General features: G+C 43.7%; 1 protein-coding gene across 1 annotated transcript in view; it reads left to right on the top strand.

Moving 5' to 3' along the window:
• EIF4EBP1 (eukaryotic translation initiation factor 4E binding protein 1) overlaps positions 1 to 17,301 on the top strand; it is a 29,325-nt gene extending 12,024 nt beyond the window's left edge. Inside the window, exons 2-3 of the mRNA XM_036753025.1 lie at positions 13,731 to 13,910; positions 16,828 to 17,301. Of these exons, the coding sequence (XP_036608920.1) occupies positions 13,731 to 13,910; positions 16,828 to 16,859 (212 nt within the window). The 3' untranslated portion in view covers positions 16,860 to 17,301. The remainder of the gene's footprint in view (positions 1 to 13,730; positions 13,911 to 16,827) is intronic.
• The last annotated feature ends 203 nt before the right edge of the window (positions 17,302 to 17,504 follow it).

Below are 17,504 nucleotides of genomic sequence, written 5' to 3'. Positions count from 1 at the left end.
GTGTGTGTAAATTATCATTTCAACAACCACGGTGCCTGTGGAATACAAACTCTGGCAGGTCATACCAAGCCTGGTAGGCCTTGAGTACCTTCTCAGTGATGACGTGTCATTCAACATCCAGCCTCTATAGCCGAATTTTGGGAGGCTTGTTGCCAGAAGGTTGGCCACAAGGAGTTAATATTTTTTTGTACACAGCAACTGTATATGGAGGGAGTGGGCCCTGTCTCCATGGAAGGGCCAGCTATGCTGATAAAATTGGGGATCTTTGAAGTTCTAGAAGTAGTGAAGGGCAGGTACCAACAGGAAGGTCAAGGCCATGGTCAGGGTGGGCAGCCTCCAGGTTTCCTCTTATTTTCCATCGCACTACGTAGTTTGAAATATCAAAATTGGGTCATGAAGTTCTGTTGTGTGTGTTGAATTTAATTAGCTAATGCTTAAAAGACAAGTGCTCTTTTCTGAATAATATAGAAAAACAAAAAACCTGAGTCCTTTCTTGCTTTCCAGTTGCAGCAGAGCCTAATGGAGCCTCTTTTCATGCGGCCTCTTCATTTCCTTATTAGTGAACATAGATGCAAATGGCGGCGGGGGGGCGGGGGAGACCCACTTCTGGGTCTCAGTTGTGGGACAGGTGGAAGAGGTTCATTCTGAGGTTCTCTTTAGAAAAATCCTTGTTTTTTGTGGGATCATGAAGCTGTCTCTGGGACGTGCTAAATGTGTGAGCACTGTGCTCAAAATTTCCATGGCTCCTAAGTGAAGTTCAGACTGATGCCAACCTTGACTAGCTCACTACCTTTACTTCTGCTGGTCCATCCTGTGCCTGTAATGCTTCCCACCACCACCACCACTCTCAGTGCCTGTTCAGATCCATCCTTTAAAGCCCAAATCAAATCCCATCTTTTCCACAAAATCTTCTCCATGTTTCCTCCACTCCACTTAGCTTTGCTTTTCAGACCTTGAAAAAGTTTGCTCTTGTCATGCACCGATCACATATCATTCTATGTGACTCAGTTTAACAAATAGCTATTACAGATCTATACTGCTTTAGCCCTCACAGTGCTGGACTATAGTAAATCAGACGATAAGCATTTATTAAGTGCATACTAAGTGACATGCTCTAGTAAAGGGGATTAAAAACTAGGACCATATTGTTCGTGAGAGATGTAAGCAAAGTGCTAAGTAAGGTCATGAGTGAAAAGGTGGTTATTCATTAGAGAAGGGAGTTGAGTCAACAAGTTTACATTTGCCTTTTTTGTAACATCTACCCATTATTCCTAGTTCTTCCACTTGGGAGCTAAGCGACAAATGTACCGTTCTGCATGATAGCTCTTAGCCCCTTTCTCTCACTCTTCCCTTCTCCAGGTTGAATATCGCTACTTCCGTAAATTGATCCTAATGTTGCTTATCATATGGTGAAAGATTCCTCACCATCCCAGCTGTCTTGCGGTTGCTTCCCAACTTCTCAATAGCTTTCCTAAAACGTAACACCCAGAACGCAGTGTTCAAATGTGGTCCACGTAAGGTAGAGTTTGTTGTTCATTTGTTCAGTCACGTCTGACTCTTCATGACCCCATGGACTATAGCCTACCAGGCTCTTCTCCACTGTCTCCCAAAGTCTGTCCAAGCTTATGTTCATTGCTTCCGTGGCACTATCTATCCACCTCATCCTCTGCCAAGTCAAAGAAACAGTTCATCAAAACACACTTTCACAGCCACGACATCTCAGAGTGTATTCAACATTCCATACCTCCTTTAGCGCCACCACCACTCCACGGGAGGAGGAAAATATATTTCATCATGATCCTGGAGCCTACGTTGGTCATCACATGTAATCCGAATCCTAACATATTTTAGTGTGTTTCATTCACATTATAGTAATTGTGTATATTCTTTTGGTTCTGCTTTTATTCTGTATCAGTTCATACAAGTCTTCTTGTGTTTCTCTGAATTCTTCATTCGTCATTTCTTTCAGTGCAGTAATAGCCTGTTACATTCACGTACCACAGTTTGTTGATCATTCCTCGATTTCCTTGTTTTCTTTTTTGCTGGGGTTTTCCACAGTACTTTGGAGATTACTGCATTCACATCTTCGAGTACTTTCATCACCCTAACATGTTATTTCCCTGGACCTGATTTGAATTCTTCAGGAACAGGTAAGTTTTCTTTGATCATGTCTGTGTGTACCGTGGATATCAGCTCCCTACTGGTCATTTTTGTTCTGTCTTTTCCAGTTTAAGGATCATTATCCTGGTCATTAAAACATGAGAATAAGAGTTGAGCTCTTCTGTTTTCCATCTGTTGTTTGTTATCATTGTCCCTTCCTAGCTGCAGACATATGCCTTCTTTGGCCTTCTGCTTTTCCCTAACATGGCTTTTTAAAAAAGCCCACTTTTTGTTATTCTTAGCTTTCCTTACTTTAGCTTTAATCAGTAAACATTTATTAAGTGCCTGCTATGTGCCAGGCACTGTGCTGAGCTTCTTACAGAACCATGTCATGATGTCATAATCATCTTCCATTACTTTCCTTTTTTTTATCTTTTGTGTCTGTGTTGAAAAAAAAAAATCAAAAGTTGGCCAGTGAATTCCTGTATATCCACATCAGTCTCTTTAGATGGTCCCCCTTTTCCTCCTTAGAGGAATTATTTCTCTTTATGTCAATAGAATTTCGCGCTTGACTTTCCCATTCCTCCTGTGCTGATTTTAGTCCGTGGGAACCAAGCTGTCCCTTTCTCTGAACCCTTTGAAATGTAGACTCCCTAAATCTAAGGTATGGATTATACTCTGCCTGGCTTTTCTTTCCTCTGCCACAGATTCTAAGATGACTAGTCAGCTCACAAGTGCACAATGTTCCCATCGTTTATACCCCAGCAAACATTTACTCTTTGGTAAGAATCAGATGTAAAAGAGAAGTTTTCCTGATTGTTTCTCCACCCTTTGAAGGGTGAAACTATCACTAAGGTTAAAAAAGAAAGTTATTAGATGCTTTCTTTTGGCAGATGGAGCTCCAGCAGCTGTTTAAATAATTGAAGTTTCCCATCATGACTGTGTCATGCCTTTCCAAGGCAATCAGCAGCATAATCCATTTGCAGTGTTGACTGTGTTTCTGCCTCCATTGTTTTCATCCGTATGTTCTCTGCCATGCTTTCCTCCCGTGCTTCCTGGATCTTCTCATATAAATGTGTATCTAAAATAGTGTATTCGCCATTCTCCACAGTCTCTTCCCCCTTTTTTATTTATCCTTCCCCTTTGGAGTAAATCTTATCCCACTAAGTCAGTTTTGCCTCCTTCCACTGGAATCTCATGACACATCTTGCTTGTTACTTGTTCATTTGTTTATAGCCATTTGAGCCCATGGTTGTCTACTGTTAGTGCTTTCCTGTAGTTATTATCAGTGGTTTCTAGCTTAATGGATGTACTTAGGTTTCTCCCTTCTCCCATTTCAGTTTTTTTTTACAAGGCTCCAGGCAAATATATTTTTACCAGCTCTTCTTAGGTGGCCAGGAACAAGTCATTTCTATATTTTAAGCCACGGACCAGAAATCCAAACCCCATTCTCAGACACCATCTTCTTCAGCTGCTCACCTGCATTTCTCCTCTCTAAGTCCTTGCTTTTAGTCAAAAGCAGCCATGAAAACTACCCCTTGCTTCCTAAAGTCTTGATTTTCTTGCCCAAAACTCCAATCATTAGCAATGCTTCCGAGGTTCCTTGTAACAGAATCATTCCTGCCCACAAAGTACCACGATGGGTTGTTATCCTGAAAATACACCCTGGACTAATAACAGGCCATTTGCAGTTGAGGATTTCCCCTTCCTGTCTTCACATGCTTTTTCAAATTCTTTTCTTTCACCCCAAATTCCATCTTCTGCTTAGTTATGGAATATTTCATGTTCCCTGGTAACCTGAATGAGAGGGTTTTCTTCAAGGCTTTTTCCCCCTCCCTTTTAGGAAGGAGGCCAGGCTACACTTTATTTTTCTGTTTAAATTAATACCTTCTTTTTTACATCATACTTATTTCCAAATATATCCCCTGTTCCATCCCAACCAGCATGCCTTGTTGCAAAAAAGTTGTTTTTTGTTTTCTTAAGAAAAGAAAAAAGTTCCAACCAATGCATCAACTGCATAGTGCACTTTAAATATAGGTAATAATTATGTAGCCTTTGCAGGAAGAAAACCTTTTAAGCATTTCTATACTGGCAATTTGAGAGTTCATTCTACTCTCCATACTTGTTGAAGCAAGATTCAGTGGTTCTGTGACTGTCTTTATGCATAAGGAAAATGAGTTTGGCAAATTCAGTCCATCAGGAAGCATTTATTTACATGCCTGCCACATGCTAGGCTGTGGGTTCGTCATTTTTCAATCAGACCCATGATTCATTGTAAGGACCTCTTTAGGAGAAACTGTCTCTACCAGTGCTGATGAGCTACCTCTCTACAGCCTGCTTACATACCTCTTAGAGGCATAGTGACTCGGCCAGTAATACACCCAAGTCACCATGTGTCAGAGGCAGGACTTGAATCCTAACTCAGAGACCAGTTCCTTATTCACTGCTCCATACTTCCTCTTATTCAAAAGTAAAAATGAAACAGGGCCTGCCCTCAGAGAGTTTACAGTCTAACTGGAGAGTAAATACAAGGTAGTTTGGAGGAGATAGCCACTGGCCACTGGGAGAGAGGCATCAAGAGAGGCCTCACTTGAGAAGTGGTGCTTGAGCTAACCAGAAGGATTTAAGGAGGACATGGAGGTGGGATGACCTATTAAGGGAGTTCCCCTAGTCCTTGGTGTTCGGTTGTTTCAGTCATGTCCAACTCTTTGTGACCCTATCTGGGGTTTTCTTGGCAAAGATAACCATCTTGTTTTACAGATGAAGAAACAGGTAGGTAGGGTTAAGTGTCTTGCCTAGGGTCACACAGCTAGTAAGGATCGGAGGCTACATTTGAACTCAAGTCTTTCTGAATCCAGGCCTAGCATTCTCTTCACTCTAGCTGCCCCAGTAGTCCAGACTGCTGCTAATGACAGTCATCTGAGAGGTGGGAATAGAACAGAGGGGGTGGAAGCAAGGTATTGAGGTGTACAACTAACAGCACTTGGCCTTTGACTGGGTTTGAGATAAGAAGCAAAGCAGCAAAGTTTACCAAGGTTTTGAACATGGTTAGCACAGTGCCTGGCACATAGTAGATATTTAGAGATTGACAGACATGGGAGACGGGCAAATGGTAGTGCCACTGATAAATGATGAAGTAGGAGAGAAAAACAGGTTTTGGTGGAAGGAGGAAAAGATTGTTTTTTAATGTGATACGTTTGAAGTGTTGGTGGGACATCTAGGTGTGGGCAGTTGGCGATGTGGGCATGGGGCTCTGAAGAGGGAAAAGTCAGGGCTAAAGATAGACATTTGGGAGTCCTTTGAATAGAGGTAGTTATTAAAAAAGTAGGAATGAGAAATAGACCTAGCAGTGGTATTGCTGGGTCAAAGGATATAGGTAGTTTAATAACTCTCTGGGCGTAATTCCACATTGCTCTCCAAAATTGTGGAGCAAATTAATCATTGTCATATATTTGTGTCTAACGGTAGGTAGCCATGGGGCGTGGGGGGGGGTGGAGATTTTACATGATTTTGTTGTATATTTAAAAGGAATGGCAAGTTGTACATAGTAGATTTGCAGTTTCATAATCAACCATCTTTTTTATTGTACTATGTTATAGAAATGCTTGTTTTATTCCATAAATTAAAAACAACTTTTTTAAAAAAAGAGAGTAGAAATGAATATGATTGCCAAATCAAAGAGGATAAAGAGAGGAAAAGAGGGCCTAGACCTGGACCTTTTATATAGTGTTATCCAGGCTCGCAAAACCACACATATATATTAGGTATACCTGCATATTCATTTGATCCTTGGGTGACAGCCTGTGAAGGAAATGCTGTCCATCCCCAATTTACAGAGGATGACTAAGGTTTAAGTAATTTTCCCAAAGTCGAATGCCTCGTAACTGGCAGAACTGGTATTCTAACCTGCTGTTTCTGACTCCAAATCTAGTCTTTGTTTTTCTCTACTACATCAAAATAGTCAACTTATCTTTAGCTCCTCCCCAGGCTGCACAGGAGTAAACATGCCGTGAGTGCTCGATAAATACAGATTTGATGACTTTGGGAAGACGACAGCCAGCTCTATGTATCCTTTCCCCAGAACTGAGCCCCACTGGGTAGTTTCAGGTGTCCAGCCCTTCCGTGTTGGAGATGTTCAGACATAACGAAAGTTGAAACACCCAGATTTTGGTTGTCCCCAAAGGGAAACAGAATCATAGATGTAGAGCTGTGGAAAGGACGTTAGGAGATATCTTACCCCACCTCATTTTACAGAGGGAAGGATTGGAACATTTAACTTCTATCACCAAATTGCTTTCTCTTCTAGGTTCCCATGTCAACTCCACCACCACCTACCCTCTTTTTTTTTTTTTAAATTTCTTTCCTTGAAAGCTAAAAGATTTGGTCTGAGTCCTAGTTCCAGTCTCTTAGCATAGAAAATTAATCTATTTTTAAAAAGGCTTCCCAGCTCCACGAGTGGTGTTGCGACATTGCCAGTGAAATCAACAAACTGATCCCTTGTTCTCAGGCCGGCTGATGTACGTATGTGGAGGACACCCTCATCACACCTCTTGCTCAGGTTTATACGTATGTCCCTGGGCTGATAACTATCAACCAGAACATGTGCTTGAACTTTGTTGGGAGTGTCTGGTTTGAGGGAGGGCTGACTGCTTGTGACTTTGAGCCCACAAATGTGAGCCTCTGCTGACCTCGTTCTGAAATGTTCTCTCTCTCCCTGGAATGGGAGCTGCAGTTCTAGGAATTCCTCCCTTGTACTCCTTCCAAGGCTTCACTTGGCCTTGCTCCAGTGGAATTGTATTTTAGGAGGAAAGGATAGCGGAGTGGAACTCGAGGGAAGCAGGGAAGTTCTGCCCTTGTAGAGGCAAGCATTCACTGGCAATATTAATACTCCCGCTGCACCAGAGGCAAGAGCACCATACTAGGCACTGAGGGAGGATGTAACAGAATTAGAAGACAACGCCTTCTACCATGTTTGCTGAGATCAAAGTCATGCATGCCTCATCTTTGGAGCTAGAAACTGAGGCCAAAAGAGGGGAAGTAGAATTGCTAAGAGGTCCCCATTGTAGGGGTTGGGAGACGGGAGTGGAGTTAGACCCTCGAGAACTGCTCCATAGAATAAAACAGGTCTGTTTGAGGTGGACCAAGATGAGGCTTGGCATGTTGTGCCTGGCCTGAAGCTACAGAAGCAACCCAGTGTTTATTCTGAGCTGAATGTAAGTTCCACCCCAAAACAAACCACAGAACCAGAGGCTAAGAGACCAAGCTGGGAGCACCCAGTCACCAGGGAAGCCAAGCAGTTTTACTGTAACAAAGGATTTTCTTGGCTTCTTTCTTCCTGTCCATGAGCATTCACTGTCCTGAAAGGAGTCTGTAGTACCACATTGACTCCAGGTTTAGTGTGCAGCGTCCCTGAGGCTCCTCAGACCTCTCGTCTTATGCTGATCAGTCCAATGCAACATGACTAGCGTATCAGACAAGGGCAAATAAAAGTGCTAAGTGAGGTCTGAGGTGGGCAGCAGTGGGGAAACATCAGGAAATGTTCCATGGAAGATGTGACAGCTTAGTTGGCTTTTAAAGGATGCATAGGAATTTCAGAATGTGAAGAAGGGGAGAGAGGACTGTCAGACACAGGAAACAGCATGAGCCAAGGCAAGGGGCAGGAGTGTGGGCACATCTCTTTCACTTCTGCCTTTCCCAAAGATAGGAGGGTTGGGACACATGAGTCACTGGTGTTGCCAGTGCCCTGTATCAGGTATCAAACTCCTGGCCTGAAGTTGGGAAGTGTTTGACAAAATAAAGATATTGTGCAACATAGATAATGTTAATTTGTGGTTTTCTAAGTCAGTATGCAACCTGCAGGGCCCCCTTTTTTTGAGTTTTTCATAGTTGCCCTATGTGACCTAACAAGTTCTCTGAGATAATAATCAGCTCTTTTTTGAACCTTTTGATAAAATCGTTCAAGACCCTCAGTGACCCCTTCTTTATTCAATCTGAAATTGAAAAAAATGTCATAAAATCTCAAATTGGATATCAGAGGACATCTAGTCCCACTTGTACCCAAGCAGGAATCCCCTCTAAAGAACCCTCTAAGAAGCAGTCATGGTGCCTCTCCTTGCAAATGTCCCATGATGGGGAACTCATTACTACTTCAGGTTAGCCTGTTTCATTCTCAGATAATGTGAATTGTTTGAAAGCAGAATAACAGAAAAAAGATCAGGAGTTCAGTTTGGCTGAAGCATAAAGGGAATGAAAGAAAGTGACAAGCAACTTGAGAACCAGGATTGTTTGGTTTTTGTCCTCGTATCCCCAGACCATACCTAGTGCCTAACATTATGGTAGGTACTTGATATATGCTTGTTAAATCAAATTTAAAAGTAGATTGGGGCCAGATTGTGGAGGGGACGGCTTAGTGGATTAAGGATTTTGTCATTTTATCCTAGAAACGGTAGGGAAGATGCACAAGCAAGGGGTGTCGTGGAGGAACATGTGGCCTAGAAAGATTCCTTTAGCAGCTCTGTGGAGGATAATTAGAGACAGGGGAAACCAGATGCAGAGAGACCCATTAAAAGCCCAGTCTCCACAGCAAGCATACTTCGGATTTTAAAATTATTACTGGCATTTCCTCCAGCAAATTAAGAGTTTTGGGGTCAGGAAGACTATGGATCTTTTCCTCTTAGTGAGACTGTTGGGTCTCACCAATCAGAACTGGGCTCAAGCCAGGAAAGTTCTAAGCCAAAGAAGATAATTCATTTCATACGTGCACAGACGCACACACAAACACAAACACATACAAGCATGCATTTTAGAGGCAGTCAGGGTTAAGTGGCTTGCCCAAGGTCACACAGCTAGTAAGTTTCTGAAGCTGGACATGAACTCAGGTCCTCCTGACTCCAGGACCAGTGCTCTATCCACTGTACCACCTATTTATTTTTTAAAAAAAAACCCTATGTACAAAGTACTGCTAGACAGGGAAACAGAGGCTACCCTCCTGGCTGTACCTGACCACACCTACACCTGTCACCTTTGTGTGTTTGTTTTTCTTTCTTTGGAAGCAAAAAAAAAAAAAAAAAATTGAGCTGCCCGAAATTAGGCACTGATGCCTAGATCTGTACCATTTTGTCAAACCTTGACTTAGAGATCATTTAATTCCCTCGTTTTTTACAGGTGAGGAAAATAAATTGAAAGGAAACCTCTAAAATGCCTTGTTCTTTCAAAATACTTAGCAAATTCTGCTGTAGATCACAAAGCACATCTTTTAAAAGTTTCTTAGCCCCTGCTCAAAAATCTTAAGAGGCACGGCCCTCCACAATCTGGTACCATCTTGCCTTTCCAACATTATACCATTGTTGCATATCATTCTCCACTGTCCCCTGTATTACAGCAAACCTATTCTCTGAAAACATCCCCAGTCTTTGTATTTTTTTCTTTTTGGTGAAGCAATCAGGGTTAAGTGACTTGCCCAGTGTCCCACAGCTAGTGTCTGAGGCCAGATTTGTACTCAGGAACATGAGTCTTCCTGACTTCAGGCTCGACGCTCTATCCACTGCACTACCTGGCTGCCCTTAGAAAAATATAGAATCATCCATTAACAGGAGGGAGCCAGGTGACCTTGGACACATCCTTTAATCACCAGAGTTCAGAGTCATCATGTGGAAAAATGGAGGCTAGGTGGTCTCCAAAGCCTCTTCCAGCTCTGACATTCTTTGTTCTTGGACCCACAGATTTAAAGCCGGGAGGGACCCTAGGTGACACCTAATCCAGCCCCCTCGTTTTAAGGATGAAAGATGTGAGGCTCAGAGGTGAATTTTCTGCTCTGGGTCACACAGGTACTGGGGTGAACTTTAAACTCCCAGCCTCTGACTCCAGATTCTGCACTCATCTTGCTACATTCCATTTCTGTGTTCTAAGGTCCCTTTGAGCTTCAGTGAAATGTACTCCAGATCCCAGCTAGCCTTGGAAAGTAAAAAGCAACTCCTGTGTTAAACTCGACCTGTGTGGCCCTGCCTCCCCTTTCACCACCACCCCCTTCCTTCCCTCCTCCATCCTGCCTTCAAGTCACCTCATGAAGGGAATGCGCATTCAAAGGTAGCTTTGTGCCTTCTTCCTCCTTTTTCGGCCTCTGCCACGGTCAGTTGATTTCAGGATACTTAACAAATCTCACCCTCTCCCTTGCTGGCATATCTTGAAATTGGATTTCTGTGCCATCACCTCTCCTGACATTTTATCTTGTCAAATGAGGTTCTTTCACATTTTTAAAGTACAGGCTTTGCTTTAGGGCAGAGGGGGAAGACCTGGGCTCCTCCCCCTTCCACTTGGTGCCTCGTCGACTTCGGGCTCAAATTACTTGGATTCTCTGCTTCAGTTTCTTCGTCTGTAAAATGAGAGAGTTGAACTAGGGCAGGGGTGAGGAACCTGTGGCCTTCTAGGTCCTTGGGTGTGGCCTTTTGACGGAATCCAAGTTTTACAGAACAAATCCTTTTATTAAGGGGATTTGTTCTGGGAAGTTTGGATTCAGTCAAAGGGCCACATTTGAGGACCTAGAGGGCCACACGTTGCCTTGAGGCCACAGGTTCCCCACCCCTGAACTAGGGGATTTAGACCTTGACCCTTCTAGGGGTTTTAAATCTATGATCCTATGAAAAAAGTATTTGTTCTTTTCACAGCAAGTAAATAAATATTTATGATCCAGGGAAAATCTACGATCCTATAGGGGGAAAGTATTTGAATTTCTTTCTTTCTTTTTTTTTTTTTTTTTACAATCAGGTAAATAAATAAATATTTGTAAGGATTGGGGGCCAGGACCTAGAGGGTGCTCCCAAAGATTAGCTGAACCTGCATTCTTTTTTTCAAGAATGCATACTACAAGTTTTCTTGTTTTCTGTTGGTGGTGGGGCAGGCAACTCTCCACTTTGTAAAAAACAGGTGAACAAAATTTGTGCCTCTCATTTAAAGGATAATTGGCCGAAGAATTCATTCTGCCAAATCTTGGAAAAGGGAGTGCATGCTACTGTAAAATGTAAAGACCAGCTGAGAGGAAGTGTTGGAGTTATCCGAGAAAAGCTCCCTGGAATTAAAATATTTTAGAACCAACTAGACTATCAGATCTCAGAGATTCCCTAGGGTGTGAAATGTCAGAGCAGGAAGAGACTAGAATACAGCATGTTAGAGCTGAACCTTAGAAGTCATCTAGTTGAACCCTCCAGCCCCCACACACCCCCAGGCAAAGTGACTTTCCTAAGGTCACTAAGCTAGTTAGTGGCAGAGCCAAGGAGAGATCACAGGTCTCCAGCTTTCCAGTCCCATGTTCTTCCACTAGACCTTTTCACTTCTCCTAGCAACACCAGAATTCTCATAGAAACCCTTTGAATTCTAATCTGGATTCTTCCCTTGACTCCTGTGTGAAGATGAGAAAAGTCTCCTAACTCGCCTTTACTTAAGCATCTCTGTCTCTTCATGAAGAGAGCCGTTCAGACTTCTGAACAGAGGCAGACTCGACCAAAATGTTAAAAATAAGTAGCATTTGTCTTTGTTGAGGGACCCTACCTCGTTCATTTCCCTCCTTTCAGTATCCCTGCCCCCACCCCGAAGGTGCCTAGAGGCTTCATGCTGCCCTCAGTGAGCCTTTGGAAAAGCAGTTTGCCAAACTTACTCAAATGAAGGTCTTAGTAATTTTATGTGTCTCTTCTGGCTGGTATTTGTGGTATAAAAGAGGACTTCACGGAGAAGCCAGTGCTTAACCCAGATGGATGGTTCTCTGGTGGTGGAACTCTAAGCTGGAAGCTGGAGGTGGGGGGCACCTTCCCACTCTATTATATTTTTCAGTTAGTAAGCATTTATTTTCTATTCGCCTCACCTATCTACTTCTCAATTTCAAAGAAAAATAAAACTCTTATAATAAATAACAAACCAGATTTCCACAGAGAGGTACCTCCCCAGTGCCCCTGCAATAACATAATATAAGATACCCCCTACTAAGAGGACAGATCTGTCATTTAGAGTAGACGATCAGTTTTTTTTCCTGGTCACTCTTTCGGCAGGGCTTTGTTGAAGAGGTCTCTTTTGCCCCGCCCTTTGTGGGACACAAAGAATCATCAGACACTTCTTTGCCTTCAGTGAGCTGGCGTTCTAGGTGAGGATATGAGACCCACACGTGAAATTGGCTCAAACAACACAAAATATAACAATAATATGGGTGCTAAACTGCTTTATCTCTAGGCTGCTAAAGCTCAGCCACAGTAGAGATCTACATGGGCTGGAATGGTCAGAGGAGGTTTGATAGAGAAGGTAGGGATTGATCTGAGTCTTGGAGATCAAATCCCTTCATTTCAGAAAGGAGGAAACCAAGACCCAGATAGGAGGTGACTTAGCTAAGATCACGCATCAAGTGAGGGGCAGAGACAGGATTTGAATCCAGGTCTTCTGCTCTTTACCGTGTCATGTTTTCTCAATCTCAGTCTTTAAATACCCAAAGGGTCGGTCATGTGGAACAGGAATTAGGCTGAGCTTCTGCTTGGTCCTAGGGAGCAGAAGGAATCCTGACCAAGGCAAGGTACCAGGAAGCAGATTTCAGATAAGAATAAGGAAGAATGCCTTAACAAATTTAGGCTGAAATGGGATGATCTGCCCCCAAGACGCTGTGGGTTCTCCATCCCTTAGAGGTGTAGACTGAACTACAGCTTATTGGATGTGTTATGAAAGAGACAGATAGAGGGTAGGTTGTGAGCTCCCTTCTAACTCTGTGAGATTTCATGGTCTAAGTTAATTAACAACCACCAGCCACAAGTTAGGAGAGTATGAGGATAAGATATTGGGGCATATTCAGGAAGAAGGGGCCACAGACCAAAGCCAAATGAATTAGATGCCAGCTTGTTAGGCTAGTGCCCAGCAACACAGATTTGGGGCTGGAAGGGACTTTGGAGGATCCACCTCACACAAAGCCTAGGCCTATGCCCCCCTAGTTACTAGGACCCTCTCCATCTTGAAATTAATTGGTACTATTTTTGATTACTTGTATCCACGTAACTTAGGGAGACTGTTAGAATGGACGGTGGGGAGAAGGCTGAATTTGAGTCTGGTCTCAAACAGAAGCTTTGTCACTAAATAAATGTGAATTTGGGAAAGTCATTTAGCCTCTCAGCCAGGGTCTTCTAGAAAATGAGGGGGTCCATACTAGGTGAAAATTTCCTATGACCCCTTCCAGCTCTAAATTTATGTTCCTATGCTGTATCCTGTGCCAGTAGAATATAAGTTCTTTGAGGGCAGGATTTTGTTTTTAATCTTGCTATGTCTGGTACTTAGCATAGTCCCGTATACTTCATAAGCACTTAATTACAGGTATTTGTTGCATTGGATTGAATCTTATCTAACAAATTCATTTTACAAATGAAGAAATTAAGTGCCTAAGAGTCATTTGTCCAAGCTCAGTAATTAACAGAGTCAGGATTTGAACACAGACCCCCTAACTCTAAATCTGTTGTTCTTTCCTCAGCACCCAGTGGAAACTGGGTTTCAGCACAGGGTTCTCCCTGACCCTGTGATTTCTCACTGTCAGCCCTGCTATTGCCACCTGAACCTTTGGAATTAGAGCATCCATATAGACATTTAACCTAGCCATACTTGTGCTCTTACAGGCACCAGGATCATCTATGACCGAAAATTTTTGATGGAATGTCGTAACTCTCCTGTGGCCAAAACACCACCTCGGGATCTGCCCACCATTCCTGGGGTCACCAGCCCCCCTGGTGATGAACCTGCTACTGAAATGAACCCGAACCACCTACCCAACAGCCATGAGGACAAGCCAGGAAGCCGTAAGTAGAGAGGAAACTGCTTGGGAAACACAGGCTTTAAAGGGTTAGGCTGGAAGCAGCGGCAGCAGGGTAGAAATCACCGGATTTGGGATCAGAAAGAGATCGTCTCCAACAATGCAAGCTGTGTGACCCCAGATGGCTTCCCCCAGTGGGCCTCAGTTTCCTCCCATGTAGAAAAAAGGGATTGGACTCAGGGACTGGTACAGTCCCTTCCAGCTCTGATGATCCTATGAACACACGACCAGAGGAAACAGATTTGATGCTAGAAAAACATTTAGATGTCATTTTATAGATGTGATGACTGAGGCCCAGAGCAAGGTCACACACGTAAGGGACAGAAGCAGGATCTTTACCCACGTCCTCCATCTCTAAATGAGAACTTGCATCAGCTCACTGCTTCCCAGCCTCCCTGGCTTTCTTTGTAGGGGGCTGGGAGGGGCTGGGTAGCCTCTAGTCATTACTGAGTCTGTCTACTATTCGCTCTGTGTTTCAGTTATCATTCCTATTAGCCCGGTGGAAACAAGCTGGCAGTTTGTTCCTATAGGTTTTGTTTTCAGTGGGTTCCTCCTCTGGTTCTGCCTCTCTGGTCATTGGAAAAGCCTTGCCACCGAGCTGTTTTCTCTTGCTGTCTTTTCATTTTTACATGTTCTGCATTTCCCAAGGTATCCTTCCCTCCCCCCCACCCCACCCCCACTAGAGAGTGATCCCTTTGGTAACTGAGGGCAGCAGAAGGTGGGTTTTGGGTGGTCTTATTCTTATTGCACACAAGAAGCCAGCTTGTTGGAAAATCCTTAAGTTCTTTAGTTAGGAAGATTGCCATTTCCAGGAATGGGACTGGAAAGAAGATAAAACCCCACCCATTTCTCTTTCTCTTGCCTAGTCTTATCACTCTCAGATTCTTCTCCCTCCCCTAGCCCTGTGTACTATCAGTGGCCAGTTCTTCCGTCAGTGAATCCCAGGGCCTAGAAGGGAAGCAGCTTGGGCTTTTGTGGGGGTGGGGGGCTGCTGCATGCTGACAGTAGCTGAAAGATCGCCTCCACCCCAGGGGCTTGGACCTGAGACTCAGGAAGCACACAGAAGGCTGGGAGTCCTACAGCATGAACTGCAGGGCAGCAAGATACCCAGAGTGCCATGATGCTGGCAAGAGAAATGGGTGAACAGAACCAGTTTCTGGAGGGTGACAGAGACTGAAGTTGGTGTCTTGGGATTTGAGAACAGTGGGAAGACAAAGATTAATAGGAACAGTGATAATGGTATTTATATAGCTCCTTAAGGTTTTTGAAGGGTCATGGTATGTCATTGGATTTTCAAAACTACAAAAGTAGGTGCTATTATCCCCATTTTACAAATGAGGAAACTGAGGCAGAGGTTAAGACACTTGTCCGGGATCACACAGTTAGTATGTGTCTGAAGCAGAACTCTGTTCTTCCTCACTCCAAGTCTAGCACTCTCTCTACCGTGTTGCCTTAATGTTTGGGGCCCTGGACGGGGGGCAGGGTGGGATGGTAGGAGAGGAGGACCGGACTCTTCCTCTTCCTGAAAGGACACATACCTAAAAGAGGGTCAGTAATCTTGTCTCAATCACAACGTTTTTTAAAATTTTGATTTCATTTGTTTTTATATCGCTTTCATTTCTGAATATAGCCCTCTTTCCCCTCTCTGTCTAAATCATCCTTTGTTTAAAAGAAAACTGTTTTAAGTCAATCCGTAACATTTATTAGACACCTGTTACATCCTGGGCACTATGCTAAGTGTGGAGGATCCAAATAAAAGTAAAACTGTCCAGTCCCTAAGGAGCTCACAATCTAACGGGAGAGAACACAGTTACATACAAAGAAGATAAATACAGAATAAATTGGAGATAATCAACAGAGGGAAGGCACTAGCATTGAAGGGGCCCAGGGGAGGTGTCTTGAAGGGGAGATTTTTAGGCCAGCCCTGAAAGAAGCCGGATAGATAAGGAGGGAGAGCATTCCAGGCATGGAGACTGCTGGTGACAGTGCCAGGAGTCAGGACTTGGAGTGCCAGGAACAGCAAAGAGGCAGGTGTTGATGGACTGAAGAGTAAATGAGTGAATGAGGGTAAAGCATGAAAAGACTGGAAAGGTTCTGAAAAGGGAAGGTAAAAAACAGGCCAGCAAAACCAGTCTAAAAGTATATGCAGTATTTGATTCTGAGAGGCCCCTAAGCGCAGTGCAGTGTGAACAAGGTGCATCCTCTCATCTCCTTTTATGACTTCTTAGCTGAGGAAATTGTCCTGACCTAGATAAGATTACATAATCCCAACCCTCCTCCTTCCCAATCTGCTTTATCATGAACTTCCTAGAAAAATGAGAAGAAGAGGGTAGATGTTTGTTTAGGGTATAGTTGAGAGTGACTAAATTATCCAAATCTACCCCCAAAATCAGAGAAACAACCTAATGGGGTAGTAAAATTACCAGATATGGAATCAGAAGACCTGAGTTTGAATCCTGCTTCTGACGTTTAATAGCTCTCTGACCTTGGGCAAGTTGCTTAATCTTAGTTTCTGTTCCTTTTTCTGTAAACTGAAAAGCTAGACTGGGTGATTTCAAATGTCTCAGCTCTAAATGCTGAGGCCTTTTTGTAATCCAGAGCCCAAGTAGGATGTGACTTTGGAAGACTAGACTTCTGCATTTTGGGGGGGTTAAAGGAAGAACAACAGTAGCTAAGCAATCTCTGGAAACTCTGGCTCCTGGCTTGACATGAGGAAAGTTTTCCCTTCTTCCTCCACTCCCTAATGAACTTGGACTAGGAGGGGAGAGGGGTGTCAAGATGAGCTCAACAGAAAAAAGAAAAAAAAAGTGACCTTTACTTAAATACCCTTTAACCAGCTTCCAAGATAACAATTCTATCTACTGTCTTTTGGATTCATCCGTTTTTATCTTTTCTCTCCCCAGATGAGGAATCACAGTTTGAGATGGACATTTAAAGGGCCGGCCACCGGAATTGAGCAGTGGCCCCCAAGACCCACGGATCCCGTTCAGGGGAGGAGACACACCGGTCAAGCCTTATAGGAGTTTTTTTCCAGAGCCGATGCCAGGGATGGGGCTAGATGTCCCACTCTGTCCTCCCACAGTGGAGCAGCTCCCCCCTCCCCAGAGCCAACACCAGCAGATACTTCCAGTAATGGGAGGAGCTGCCCTTCCCAAGGGAATTGCTACAGAAATCGACCCCCTGCTGCAGAGGGACAAAATCAGGGGCAGGAGGAGCCTTTGTGAACTTGTCTAGTTCTTCAGGTCTCATCCTGAATGGATGTGTCTACCCCTTTCAAGTTTGTGCCCTGTGGCCCACACACAAGGTCACAGGAATGTGCCCTCTAGAGAGGAAATAAAATCTGGTCGGCCAATTCTAGACCTAGGGCCGAGAGCGGAGGCCTGTCTGAGCATCTCTTCTCCACTGCGGCTGCCTTCGACCCATGTGATGAATCCCACTTTCCTTTTGCTCAGCCTCATAAGTAGGACTTAGGCTGAGATGTGGGAGGGGCAAACTGGGCTTTGACATCAAGGGAACTGCCCATATTCTTGAGATGGCCTTGGTTTAATCAAGCCAGTTACATATTTTATTGAATACCTAC

The sequence above is a fragment of the Trichosurus vulpecula genome, chromosome 3 (genome assembly GCF_011100635.1).
Source record: "Trichosurus vulpecula isolate mTriVul1 chromosome 3, mTriVul1.pri, whole genome shotgun sequence".
In the NCBI taxonomy this organism is placed as follows: Eukaryota; Metazoa; Chordata; class Mammalia; order Diprotodontia; family Phalangeridae; genus Trichosurus; species Trichosurus vulpecula.
This window is presented reverse-complemented; position numbering and strand designations above follow the sequence as displayed.